Source organism: Pteropus alecto, unplaced genomic scaffold, assembly GCF_000325575.1.
Source record: "Pteropus alecto unplaced genomic scaffold, ASM32557v1 scaffold114, whole genome shotgun sequence".
In the NCBI taxonomy this organism is placed as follows: Eukaryota; Metazoa; Chordata; class Mammalia; order Chiroptera; family Pteropodidae; genus Pteropus; species Pteropus alecto.
Window position 1 is genome coordinate 1,815,104 of NW_006435793.1, and position 12,430 is coordinate 1,827,533.

The window sequence follows — 12,430 nt, forward strand, 5'->3', positions numbered from 1 at the left end:
CTCTCTGTATTTCCATCTGACCAGCTTCGTCACTCACATTTAATTCCTTGGTTTTCTCTAAGCACACTATGCTCTTTCATGCCCTTTGAACACGCAATTCCTCTGCCACTTGAAAGCCCACAACCCTATCTTCAGTGAGGCATATTCTGCTTCAGGGTGCTGCTCAAATGGTACATGTTCTACAAAGCCTTCCCCTACTTTTTCAGGCAGAGCGAGTCACTCCATTCTCCATGCCCTCACATTACTTTCTTCATTCCTCTTTTAGGATACTTATGTTTACTGCCATTTTGCTTTAGGCATCTTAATTCATTAGCCTGAATGGTTTACAAAGGTAGATGATATAGGTTTAATATTTTTCTATGTATGATCCAATACACAACATCATTCAGTTAAATATTTGTTGAATGAGTGAATTTATTGTAGGTTTTCTTATATATGCACCACTTACAACATAATAAACAAATTCAGTAAGCTTTACAGAATTTGTAGAAATTCTGTTAGGCCTTTTCTTGTGCTGACCCTTGCTAATACCAAGAGTTTAATAATGGAAAATAGCTTTAGGGGGTTTAATTAATGAAACCCAGATAAATCTTTTTAGTGATTAACCTTAATACAAGAAAATCTCAAGTACTTGAGAAATGTATGGATAACATATACTAATGTTTTTCTCAATTATTTGTTAAGTTTCTCACTGGAGCTGGACAATGGTCCATTCAAAGCTGGAGTATCTATACTGCTGAAGAAAAATCCTCACGCTTTGGCTATCAGATGCACAGAAGACATGACTGACATTGATTTAGAGGTTAAGATATTGAATATAATATTTTTCTGGGGAGAGGTTTCTTTTCCTTAGGAAACTTTTAGGCTTGTTCAAGAACTTAAAACAAATCTCAGCTCTGACTAGTATTGTAAAATGTTATATTACAGAAATTATTTTAGTATGTAAAAATGTAAACTTAGCATATTGCCAGTTTGTACCTTTGCCATAGAAAAACCTAAAATCATTTTTATGGAATGTCTGATTTTTAGTGGCATTGTCAGATGATGAGTAGTGAATCTGAAGTGGTAAACCTGGGGCCAAAATGTGGAAGGTTGTGAATGCCAACCTTAGGGGTTTGAACTTTGTCAGGTATTCAATGGGAGACACTGAAAATATTTCAGCAGAAAAATGAAAGCCAGACCTCGTTCTTATTCTTGTGGCAGTGATGTGAGGAATGGCTTAGTCAGGGAAGATGAGGTAGGGGGTATGAGGTGATAAAGTCTTTTACTAGCGTGACGGCCATGAATCTATTTAGAAATTTATGCCACTGCAATTCAAAGTAGAACTGACAGGACTCAGGTGAGAGGCCAGATATAAAAAATGGTTGGAGAATCCCTGGCTGGAATGGGAGAAGAAAGCCACCCCTGAGAAAAAACTTACTACAGGCAACAAAGTCAAAACTAGAACTCTGATCTCCTGATTCTCCTCTATTTCTCTTTCTACTATAGTTGTTGCCTGATTTAGAATGTTAAAGCCAGTCTGAAAAACAAACAAACAAAAAAATGACCTCAGCAGGCAACTTGATATGGTGTAACAAAAACTCAGTTAAATGACTTTGAGCCTTTTTTTTTTTTTTCTGTAGACATGGTTATATTTCTAGCTTTTGTGCTAACTAACTTTGATCTTGGGCAAATCATTTGCCTTTGACACCTTTTTCACTTTTCTTTCAATTTATTTCTTTTGTTAATATTGCACATATGTATTGCTTTTCTCCCACAGTAAATAATTCTTTGATGTGGATATTTTATCACCAATAGTTTATAATACCCAAGAAGTTTCTCTGTCGAATGTGTCAAATTAATATAGTGAGAACCACATATTAGGAACAAAATGAAGTGTTAATAAAACTACACACAGAACTGGAACTGTTTACATTCATTTAGGCTATCAGGAAAGCATCCTACCTTTTATTAGGCCTCTGACTACTTATGAACATTGTCTAACATTCATAAGTACCTGAAAGCACAGCCCCATTATACTTTATTACAAGAGAAAAAAATGTCCTACTTCATCGTTCCTCCCAAAGATTTCATACAGCAGCAGTGAAGAGCAAGAGGGACCCTAAGACAGACCTTTTAAAGTTAACATAAAGTACGGCTTGGTTTGTTTTCTGTATTTTCACTGGAGAAAATATATATTATGTATTTATATTTTAGGTTTACCTCAACCTTTTGTGTTTGATATTACAATTATCCAGTCCTTATTCCTGTGCAAACTACTTAATGGCACTTATGGGCAGGCAGGCAGCCCACAGGTTACTCGTAGTATTCTCCCTTTACAGCGCTCAGCATCAGTATAACCTAAACGTTCTTGCTCCAACAACTCTGGCCAGCGTACCCCCTTTCTGAGCATCCTTAGGTTACTGGCTCCAGCATAGGTGGGTAGGAGAGCTAAGAGAGCAAAAGAAAAGCAAAACTGAGGAAGGAACAGAGGAGAGGTCACAATGACAGAGAGTGACTAATAAACACTGAGATGGCTTTCTTATATGGTTTGCAAAATATCTTTAGAGGCAATTCCAAAAAAAAGTTTCAAAAATGTTCTAAGTAATACTAGTGTCACTACAGTAAGCATGTGGCTTCCTATGGGTACCATTTTAAATGATAATACTATCAATTATTTGATTCTGAGTTATGATAGATTTGTCTTAGACAATATTACTTTAAGAAAATTTGTTAGATGTGTGGATGGGCTAGAAACACTTTTAATTTTATAGTCCAAAGACCAAATTCAGCACTATGTATTTCTGCACTAGCCACCATTAAACACTTTGAGGCTGCTTTGAGATTTTTTTTTTAATAAAAGTAAAATGGCACATATAATTTCAAAGTAACTCTGCCTTACAAAATACATGGGTGTTGGGTGAAGCAGAATGAATAGCCCACCTCAATTTCGTATACAGAAGCAGCACATTATGAGACTAACAGGAAATTTTTGTAGTTCAACAGGCCCAATTAACCTCTATTTGTAAATCATTTAAATTCTCTCAGAGACTCGTTTCCCTTACCTATAAAATGCCTAGTGAAGTGCCTAGCAAACATAAGATATTCAATGAATATCAGTTCTCCAATGAGAGGGATTTTGTTTTTTTTGTTTTGTCAAACTAAGGGTCTCAACCAATCAGTAGATTATGAAATCAATTTAGTATGTTGCAACCAGCATATTTTAAAAACAATAAAAAAAAAATCAGAGTGCACCACACATAACGGTAAGTATTGTTCTATTATGCATATGCTGAGTTTTGATATAAGTGCATTTTTTACGTGGGTTATAACCAAAAAGTTTCACTCTGCTCTACAAAGAAATTATCAGATTATTATATCAAAAAAGCTTTTAGGAGTGTTGCCTTTATTTAAATGAACCTCTATAAATTTTAAGAACTTAAAGTGTCCCTCACCTTTTAACTTGTTGCAGTAAAAATAAGATATGAATCATAGAGAAGATTCAACCTAATACTGTAGGACATTAAATTCAATTTTAAGATTGAATTCTGTGTCATACTAATTTATACTTCTTATACTTTGTATTTTGTAGGTATATGATTTATAGTTGATTAAACGCTTCTAGAAACTTCTACAAAAAGTTGGCTATTAGGTTCTAATATTGGAAAATTAGATACAATTTCTAAATAATTTTAAATTACAAAACTTTTTAAAAGGACTGTAACTTGTCTAATCATGAGGAATGCTGGAGTGATATTCCAATCTTAATGAGTAGTAAACACTAAAGGCCTATATGAACACATATACTGGTGTCTCACACTGGCTCAGTAAAAATGAGAGATCTCAAAACAAAACATGAGCTTCAATTATAGGCCTCCTCTTTCCTTCAGGTCCTAATATAAAACCAGTCCAACAGTATAAGAAGTTCCTAGTTAAATTAAGATTATGGGTTAAAAAGGATAGTCAATTTTGAGTTGGTAGAACGGGAATAAAATGTAGTAATAAAGACTGGGCCACGTTTAAGGGTAGAATACTACAAGTTACAGAATTCAATGATACAGTTGAATTTTAACGTAACTATATCTTAAATTTATAATTTTAGCTGACCAGGCCAGATTGGTCATTATTAGAACCACCTGTGGGACTGAAGTGTAGAAATCTTGTTTTTTTAAATATGTGCCCATTCTGGTTTGAACACCCTATGTTAAAGGGACTATAAAGGTCAGGGGAAAAAAAAAAAAAGGTGGAGTTCAAAAGTAATTATCCCAATTTTATAATATCCAATATCAAATACTGGATCAGAATCTGACACATATTCAAAGTACTTCCTTCTTGATATTACATTAAAGATGCAAGTCAGTAAGTAGCAATACAGTACTTGATATTTTCTAGTTATTTAGTGACAATAAAAATGGTGCTTTTTCTCTTTGGAATTTATTGGTGAGAGTCAAAAAGTATGAAAGTGAAAGGTCTCTTTAGATTAGACACAGAAGTAAAAGGTAGCAATCAATAAAAGTTATTAAGAGTAAACAGCATGAGAGAAGTGATAAACCCTTCAACTGCCTGATAAATCTGTTTGACTCCTGAGCAGAGAAAGCTCACACCTTTGGTGTAGGCACCCATTCCTCTGTCCTCAGAGAAGGGTAAAGAGTAAGGCAAAAGGTGGTTCCTTCCTAAATCAAATGAGTTGGGGGCAGAGGATAAGGCTACCTGTAATATTATTTTTTTTTTCTAAATTTAAAACCATTTGCTATTTGAGACAAATATTGGGTTGGGTTGGGCCAGGCCAGGCCAGGCCAGGCAATGCTTGCTGTCAATGTCAGGTGTTGGGATTAGCACCACAAATCCTTCATCAAGACTGAGTCTTGGCACCAAGCTGTGTCCATCATCATCTTGAATTGAGAAAAGGCAAGCATGAATGCCATTCTTAGAAAGAAACAGCAGCTGTGAAAAGCAAAGGAAAGCACAGGATAGCAAAGCCTTGGGGAAAGGGTGGTGGTAACAGAAGTGAAGTAGAAAGCTAGTTCTTAGCTTCACCAAGGGCTGGCTGAAATGACTTTGGGTCAGAGATTCCCTGTGTGGCAGGTATATCAGCCCCTTGAAATTAGAAGATGCCCCAAGAAATGATGTGGTGTTCCCCCTACCCCCGCTTATTTTTTTAGCTCAAACTTAACAATGTTGGAAATATTTGGAGATTTCTCTCTCTCTCTCTCCTACAGGTGAGAGGAAAAGATGAACAGAGATGGGAGACAATACAAAAAAAAATAAAGATTATGGGAAAATCCCTCGTTATATATGGGTAGAATTTACTCCACAAGTCAAAGAACTTTTCAAAATGACAAGGGAAAGAAGGCAGAGGGTACTGAGTCTTTGAGGTGTTAAGAAGCAGGCTGATAGAGCAAGCTTAGTGACTGGCTTAATAATATTGTCTCCTACCACTTGAGATTCTGTCTTTATCTAAAAAGAAGCAGAAGGAAGAGTTCAGAGAAGGAACAGTGTCACATATTACTATATTTGAAAGAGAAGTTAGCCTTTCTTTCCATTTGCTTACACTATTAGTCTCCCTCACCAGAAAATATAATTGGACCAAACTGCAATAGGGTTCATCAAATGGATCATTATGTAGTTCACCTGTGCCCCTCTCTAGATCCTGACTTCCCTATTTGATAAGAAAGGCTCTTGAACTCCCATTCCTTTCTTTCCTAACAGGCCTAAATAATCTCCCATATTTAGGAGACAAATAAGCACATTTATATATACTTATTAGCCTTAGGGTCTCCACACATCTCATGTCCTTATTAAAGTTACAGATTCAGTTTTCACATTTCCAGGCAGAAAATCTGCTCCCTGGCAGTCTTTAAACTTTACCTGCAAATATTATACACCCTCAGCCCAGGCCCCTTCATCTCTAACACCTCCATTAACACCCCAGCAAACAACAAAATATATCTACTTATCACAGTTCAATCCCACTTAAACATCTATAGCCATTATCTTGATAAAATCATGTTTCTAAAGTTGAGTGTCCAACAGCAGCAAAAGTCCTCATTAGGATAGATAAGTTGGTGCCAATAATACTGAAGTTTGGTTTTTAACTGCATTTTTTGTCATTTTGGCTGAGATCTGGACAGCTGGAAGTGAGCTTCTCCATCATTTTCTGTTTCTTTCTTTGTATCAATTTTCCACCTGTGAAGCCCAACACCCCACCACCAAGTGCAGCTGCAATTCCTGCCACTTTGAAGCCTGCAAGGAGGCCAATCGGACCCCCCACCACTCCTCCGATGAGTGCACCTGCCACAGGCAGAGCTGCCAGCTTGTATTTTGCAGCCTGCAAAAAAAAAAAAAATTCAATTTAGAAATTGAGTTGAGAATATCTGCCTGCGGTGATGTGCATTTTCCTCCCATTACTCCTGGCAATGCCTCTTTAACTCTTGGTACATAATTAACCTTAGAGATTGTATTGAGGGAAGGGAGGGTAGAGAGAAAGTATTCCACAGGTACTACAATTGCTCCAGATCTCAAAACTAAAAGAAATAGGCTACAAAGAATGAACTTCTACAAATTGATTTTACTTGCTAAACAATCAATCCACTAGCCTAGCTGGCTTAAACAGTTTCGGTGGCCACAGATATCCCTGAAGCTTTTATGTTGCACAGAAGATTATTCCATGGGGTTAAAAGCAACATTCTATGGAAAATAGATGGTCCCACTCCACACATGCTATCACATCTTTAGACTTTTGCCCCTACTAGATTCTGGCAACTCTCTCTACTCCTCTCCCTGAACCTCTGCAAATATTCCCTTGTAACGCCAAATGCCTTATGGTGAGGCCTCGGTTTATTCTCTTTGAAAAAATTTCCCTCCCCATAGAATAAACCTTAGAGTAGAATATTACAAAAGCCATTGATTTCTTGCACTACCTATGTGTCACTTCTTCCTTATTTCCTTAATTGCTGGTTCCCTCAACATTAAAGAGAACAGATCAATTGGGTTAATACTACAGATTCCTGGGAGCCAGAGTACCATTGATTTGTCAGCAGGAGCAGAATCTCACCTTCCCCAAGTTTTTGGTTCCCTCTTCAACATTCACAGCAGCACTGTTGACATGGTCTTCAATGCTGTCAATCTTCTCCTGCTGAGACTAGATGCAAAGGAATTATGAGTGAGCGATCCTACTGGGGAGCAGCAGAGAGCCAATACACACTATTTTAATTCCTGTAATCAGGGCCCATGTACTGCAGTCTTGCAGTCTTAATAGCAGTTCATTAATAGCATCTGATAAACCATGTCGTAAGTACAAATTCACTTCCATGAAAAAAACAGGGTGATTTAATTATTAGGTAATAAAACGGTGACATCTTTATAGGAAAAAACATCTCACAGTAAAATTCATTCAAACATGCAAACATATTATTCTCCAAGTGAAACTAATTTCTAGGAGAAAAAAAAATCCAAAGAAGGATTTACATGTCATGTTGGGTTTGATGGAAAAAAACAAAATCAAACAAAAAAACCTCCCAAATGTCTCTCATTTGAAGATTCAGTTCAAAACAGGCAAATTTACCCTTAGGAGTAAAACACTCTTGATCCAATATGTAAAAATTATTATGTTTTAGGAATAAGAATACAATATGATTTGGCCTGCCATGAAATCTTTCCACTTGTGATATGCAGCTGGGAGCAGAGCATGAATTTACTGGCCTGTGTTTTACATCTATACAACTTTAATACATTTTAAAATCATGACAAGTTAAAATGTTTCAGATCAAATATATTAATAAATCATTCTATAAAAAATGGCAACACCTGCAGTGACACAACAGAAATTATGACTCATGGAATCTCTGTATAGAAGGAATGCTTAGGTCACTGAGAACAAGTTTCCCCTCAGATGTGTGAGGCCTCACTACAACATTTCTGACAAGTGGTTACTGAACCTCTGCTCATACACCTCCAGTGACAGGAACTCATTACTTGCCAAGGAACGCATTCCCATCTTCAAATCAATTTAATTTAGACAGACTTTACATACAATAATATGCACGCATTTTAAGGATATAGTATGATGAACTCTGACAAATATACAAACCCATGTAACCGCCATCATATCAGTACATAGACTATTTAGTTTTTGTTTTTGTTTTTTAATTCACAGGAAAAAGGGAATCCTTCTTTGATTCCGGCTAAATGCCAACTTCTACAATGATTGTGAAATAATTCAACTTTAATCCTGAAGTATTTTATTGTCCTTATATAACGGGCCTCTCCACTTTTACTGAAGTAGATATAATGAACACACTTCGAATTCCAATCATTTCATTTGAGAGCATGAAACCCAAACAATACAGCTAATTTTTCCCCTACAATTGCTTGTTCCTATCAGCATTATTGACATTTCTTCCTTCCTCGTATACCAAGTATGTACCTTTTCGCTGTTAGACCTTTCAGGGTATCTATTCATTCTTATATTTTCCACGACTCCTTTGACATCTCTAACATGATCTCTAAGAAAGTCCTTTATCAGTTTCCCTTCTAACATCTCTGTCAGAAACATACAATAGTGATCCTCACACTTTGAGTATGCACCAGAATTAACTGGAGGACATCTCAAAACACAGATTGCTGAGTCCCACTCCCAGAATTTCTGATTAGTAGGCTTGGGCTGGGGCTTGAGAATCTGCATTTCTAATGAGTTTCCAGGTGATGCTGATGCTGCATGATTCTCACACTTTACAAACCAATAATATACATACATGCTAGGATTAGGGGCACGACCTTTGGGCAGTTTTCCTGTGTTCAAATCTTACAACAATCACTATGCTCATGGACAGATTACACAAACTCTCTAGGTGTCAGTATTCTCATCTCTCAAGTGAGGCTAATGATACTTCTATTTCAGAGTTAAAGGAAGAATAAAATAAGATAGTGTCTGTAGAGTATAAGGGGAAAAACAGAAAATGTCATCCTGATTCTCCCAAAAAAGCTTAACTCTCATCTTTTCTATCAAAAAACATATTAAATTTGTTCCTATGATGCTAAAAAATTCTAGAGCACTAAAACATTAGCTCTCTTCTAGCATTCATTCACTCAATTTTTATTTTCTTTGGACAATAAAACTTCTTTAATGTTAGCTTTCTTTTTCCAGCCCATAGGAGCATAAGTGCCTGAACTTGTTTGGAATTCTGACATCCTATCACTGTTTCTATTCAGGATATCCCCAACACTTTCCATTCTTGCCTGAAAGTCTACGGTAGCAGATAAATCACAGGTGTAAAACTCTTATCATCAACCAACATATTGTGATGAGTTGAGGGGTAAAGAGAAAATAGCCAACATGTCTCCTTTATCTTAGTCTCAAAATAATTCAATAGAGATGACAGAGCCTACCATGATTATTGCCATTTCTAACCCTAAGTGTGATCTCAAGGCCTCAGGGAAATATTCTTTAATGCTCCTTCCAAAAAGGTTGGATACTGCACCTCTATGAGTTTTTTTTTAATAAAGTACAACTTAAAAAGTTTTATTTTAGTTTTTTTTTTTTTCCACAAAAAATCCTTTAGAACAACTGGAGAAAGGACCACAAGACAAAACGAAGCCTGAGATTACTGATTATTTGAACTGTAATAATGCTCCCCATCACTGCAATCACTAGTACTTAATGAGGCCTGTCTCATCCTGAAGAGTAGCCCACACCTGTAAGTACTTATTCACTGACATAAGGAAGCTTGCTTAAATATGGGCATGGACATAAGACAGAGGGCAGACCAACTGCTATCCTGGGATCAACACTCATCCCTCAGTTGTGAAGATCTGTCTTCTTCCACAGTTTTGCTTGGTTTGAATCCCAAACTTTACCCATATCTTCAAATTCTGCTTCTTGAGTAAGGAGGACCAAATGATAAAAATTAGAGTTAGGCAGGAAACTGGTTTCTGAGTTGTCAAACACTGTCTATAGAATGACCAACTAGACTCCATTCAGAGCTGAATCTGGTCACCAGTTGTGCACTGTGTCCTTGGCTCTTTAAGTTGGGTCAAATCATCCATACACGACTTTACCCCAGTATAGGAAACCAAGCCCCTAACAATAATGATGGCTTAGGAACCTCCTCACCTCTATCTATCCCTTCTTGCTTCTGATTTGCTTATGTTTGCTCTCATCTGTCTGGACCTCCCACATCTGATAACCTTCGAACTCTCTTCCTGACATTATGTACATTGGCACCTCATATATGTTTAATATTAAATTAAACCATTTATGAGAGTCACTGTGGTGTTCCTCAAACTAGAGTAATGCATAGACTCTACCTTTTTAGAGGAAAAAAATTCTCAAAAGACTCTAAGAATATGTCTATGGATTTGATTTTAAGAAATAATGAATATGTCCTGTATCTGCCTGAAACAAACAAACGAAAAACTGAATCTTAATTGCAGTGAAGAAAGTATGATTTATTAAGTTAATATTTATCAAGTAGAATGCAATTTGGGCATTTGAAATCAAAATTAATGAAAAAATTGTTTTTCCCTTGAATGCTTGTTGTGGACTATTATAGGCCTAGCATCCTCTATATCATGCAATACTAATACATTCAACAAATGTATTCCCAAATCCATTTGCATCAATAAAAATGCTCTCTCTTGAAGAGTCTTGCTAGTAGTTGCACGGTTTTATTAACATTCTTAAAAAGCTACAGGTTTCTTGAAGAAGTTAATGCCAAAATGCCATGTAATTTCCTTTATTCCTGACTCTAAATTCCAGCCAGCTTTCAAGGCTAGCTCTACTCTTAGATCTTGACTTATCCAGATAACATTGAGCTATCCTGGCTCTGGACTCCAAGGTATGTAATCTCTACTCCTTAATTATATGCAATCACATACACAGAGAACTCCAGAAACAAACATGCAAACACTTTGATATACAGGCAGAACACAGGGTTATATTGACCTAGAATAGGAAATAAACACAGTAGGTAAGTAGGATCTTGGCATCGTGGGATTCAGCAATATGAAAGGGACTGTAGGAACTATATATAGTACTATAACATCTAAAGGTAATGTTGGTGACAAAAGTAGAATTTTAGACAAGGAGCCAAAGAGAGAATCAAATAAGGGAGGGGCAAAAGCAGGAACGCAGCTGGGGTCAGTAGAAGAGAGGAGATGGAAAATAACAGACATTATCTTATTTAGTCCTCCCATCTCTTTTAAAAAGTTCTTTGTTGTCAAATAACATCCTGAAGGTCACATAGGTAGTAAATAGAAGAATCTGATCTAATCCATCATAACCCAGTTTTTGTGCACTGTGTCCTTTTGCACTGCATCCAGAGTAAAACTGGATTTAAAAAGCCATGGAGAATAAGGCAAAAGGTAGAAACAAAAATGGACCTACAGTAAGGGTGGCATGCTATTGAGCAACTAACTGGCGCAGAGTTTTTAAAATTCATGATTAGACATAGGGCTGGTCTCATGTCTAGAGGAAAGAGGGCACTTGAGCAATACAGGTTGAAGAAAAATGAAGCAGGATACCTAATAGATATTAATTTATTAATATATACTGGAACACACCTGGATCTCTCAATAGCTATGAAGGTTCTTTTTTATTTGTGGTAAAAATATATATAACATAAAATTTACAATTTTAACCATTTTTAGGTATACAATTCAGTGGCATTAAGTACATTCACAATCTTGTGCAACTGTCACAACTATCCTACAGGTTCTTTTTAATACTATTATCTATTCTACTTTGAGCTTAGCACAGTATTACACACATAGAAAAGTGCTCCATAAATAAATGGTTAATTTGCCTAGATACTATCATGTCCATGTGATGATAATGAGAGGATGTGGTCACTCTGGTTATGCTCCCAAGTCATTTGGTGCCTAAATAGAGCTTCTGTGAGTCCTTGACCATGTGGTCATGAGAACTCAGTCACCCTGGGAACAGTAATCAGGGGTTCTTCTTTGAGCTTTTGCCTAATAACATTCTGTCTCATGTCCTTATACATATTATAAATAGAACATTTGAGTACAACTATGGCTATAGCCAAAATCTTCCTACACAAACCCTCCTTACATTAGGGGTTAGGACCTGCTTACATAACCTAATCAGATATAAAACTGTCAAATGGCCACAAACCCTTAATTTTTCTTTCATGTGCCTATCCTATGGGAAGGAAATGTATTTGTCTTGAATGAGAAGAACTCTGTACATGCTCAGTTTGTTTTTTAAATCAACTTTATTGAAAAATAATTTATATACATTATAATATCAATGATTTGACAAATGTATATATTTGTGTAATCATATATGTATAGATTTTACAAACTGCATTAGATCAGAGATTATAAGTTACAATAACTGAATAAATCTTGATTCTAAAAATAAACATTTTGGGGTTCTTGTATCATTTCCTTTTATATGAAAATATATTAATTGATTGTATAGATACCTAAT

At 36.1% G+C, this 12,430-nt stretch overlaps 1 protein-coding gene across 12 annotated transcripts in view; it reads right to left on the reverse strand.

The window, feature by feature from the left end:
• Window positions 1-1,594: 1,594 nt before the first annotated feature.
• The window catches only part of STX17 (syntaxin 17), a 51,431-nt gene continuing 40,595 nt past the window's right edge, over window positions 1,595-12,430 (reverse strand). For all 12 annotated transcript variants that reach the window (XM_025046576.1, XM_015589102.2, XM_025046579.1 and 9 more), the window contains 2 exons: window positions 7,034-7,120; window positions 1,595-6,307 (listed from right to left, as the gene is read on the reverse strand). In XM_025046576.1, coding sequence (XP_024902344.1) covers window positions 6,071-6,307; window positions 7,034-7,120 — 324 coding nt within the window. In that variant the 3' untranslated portion in view covers window positions 1,595-6,070. The remainder of the gene's footprint in view (window positions 6,308-7,033; window positions 7,121-12,430) is intronic.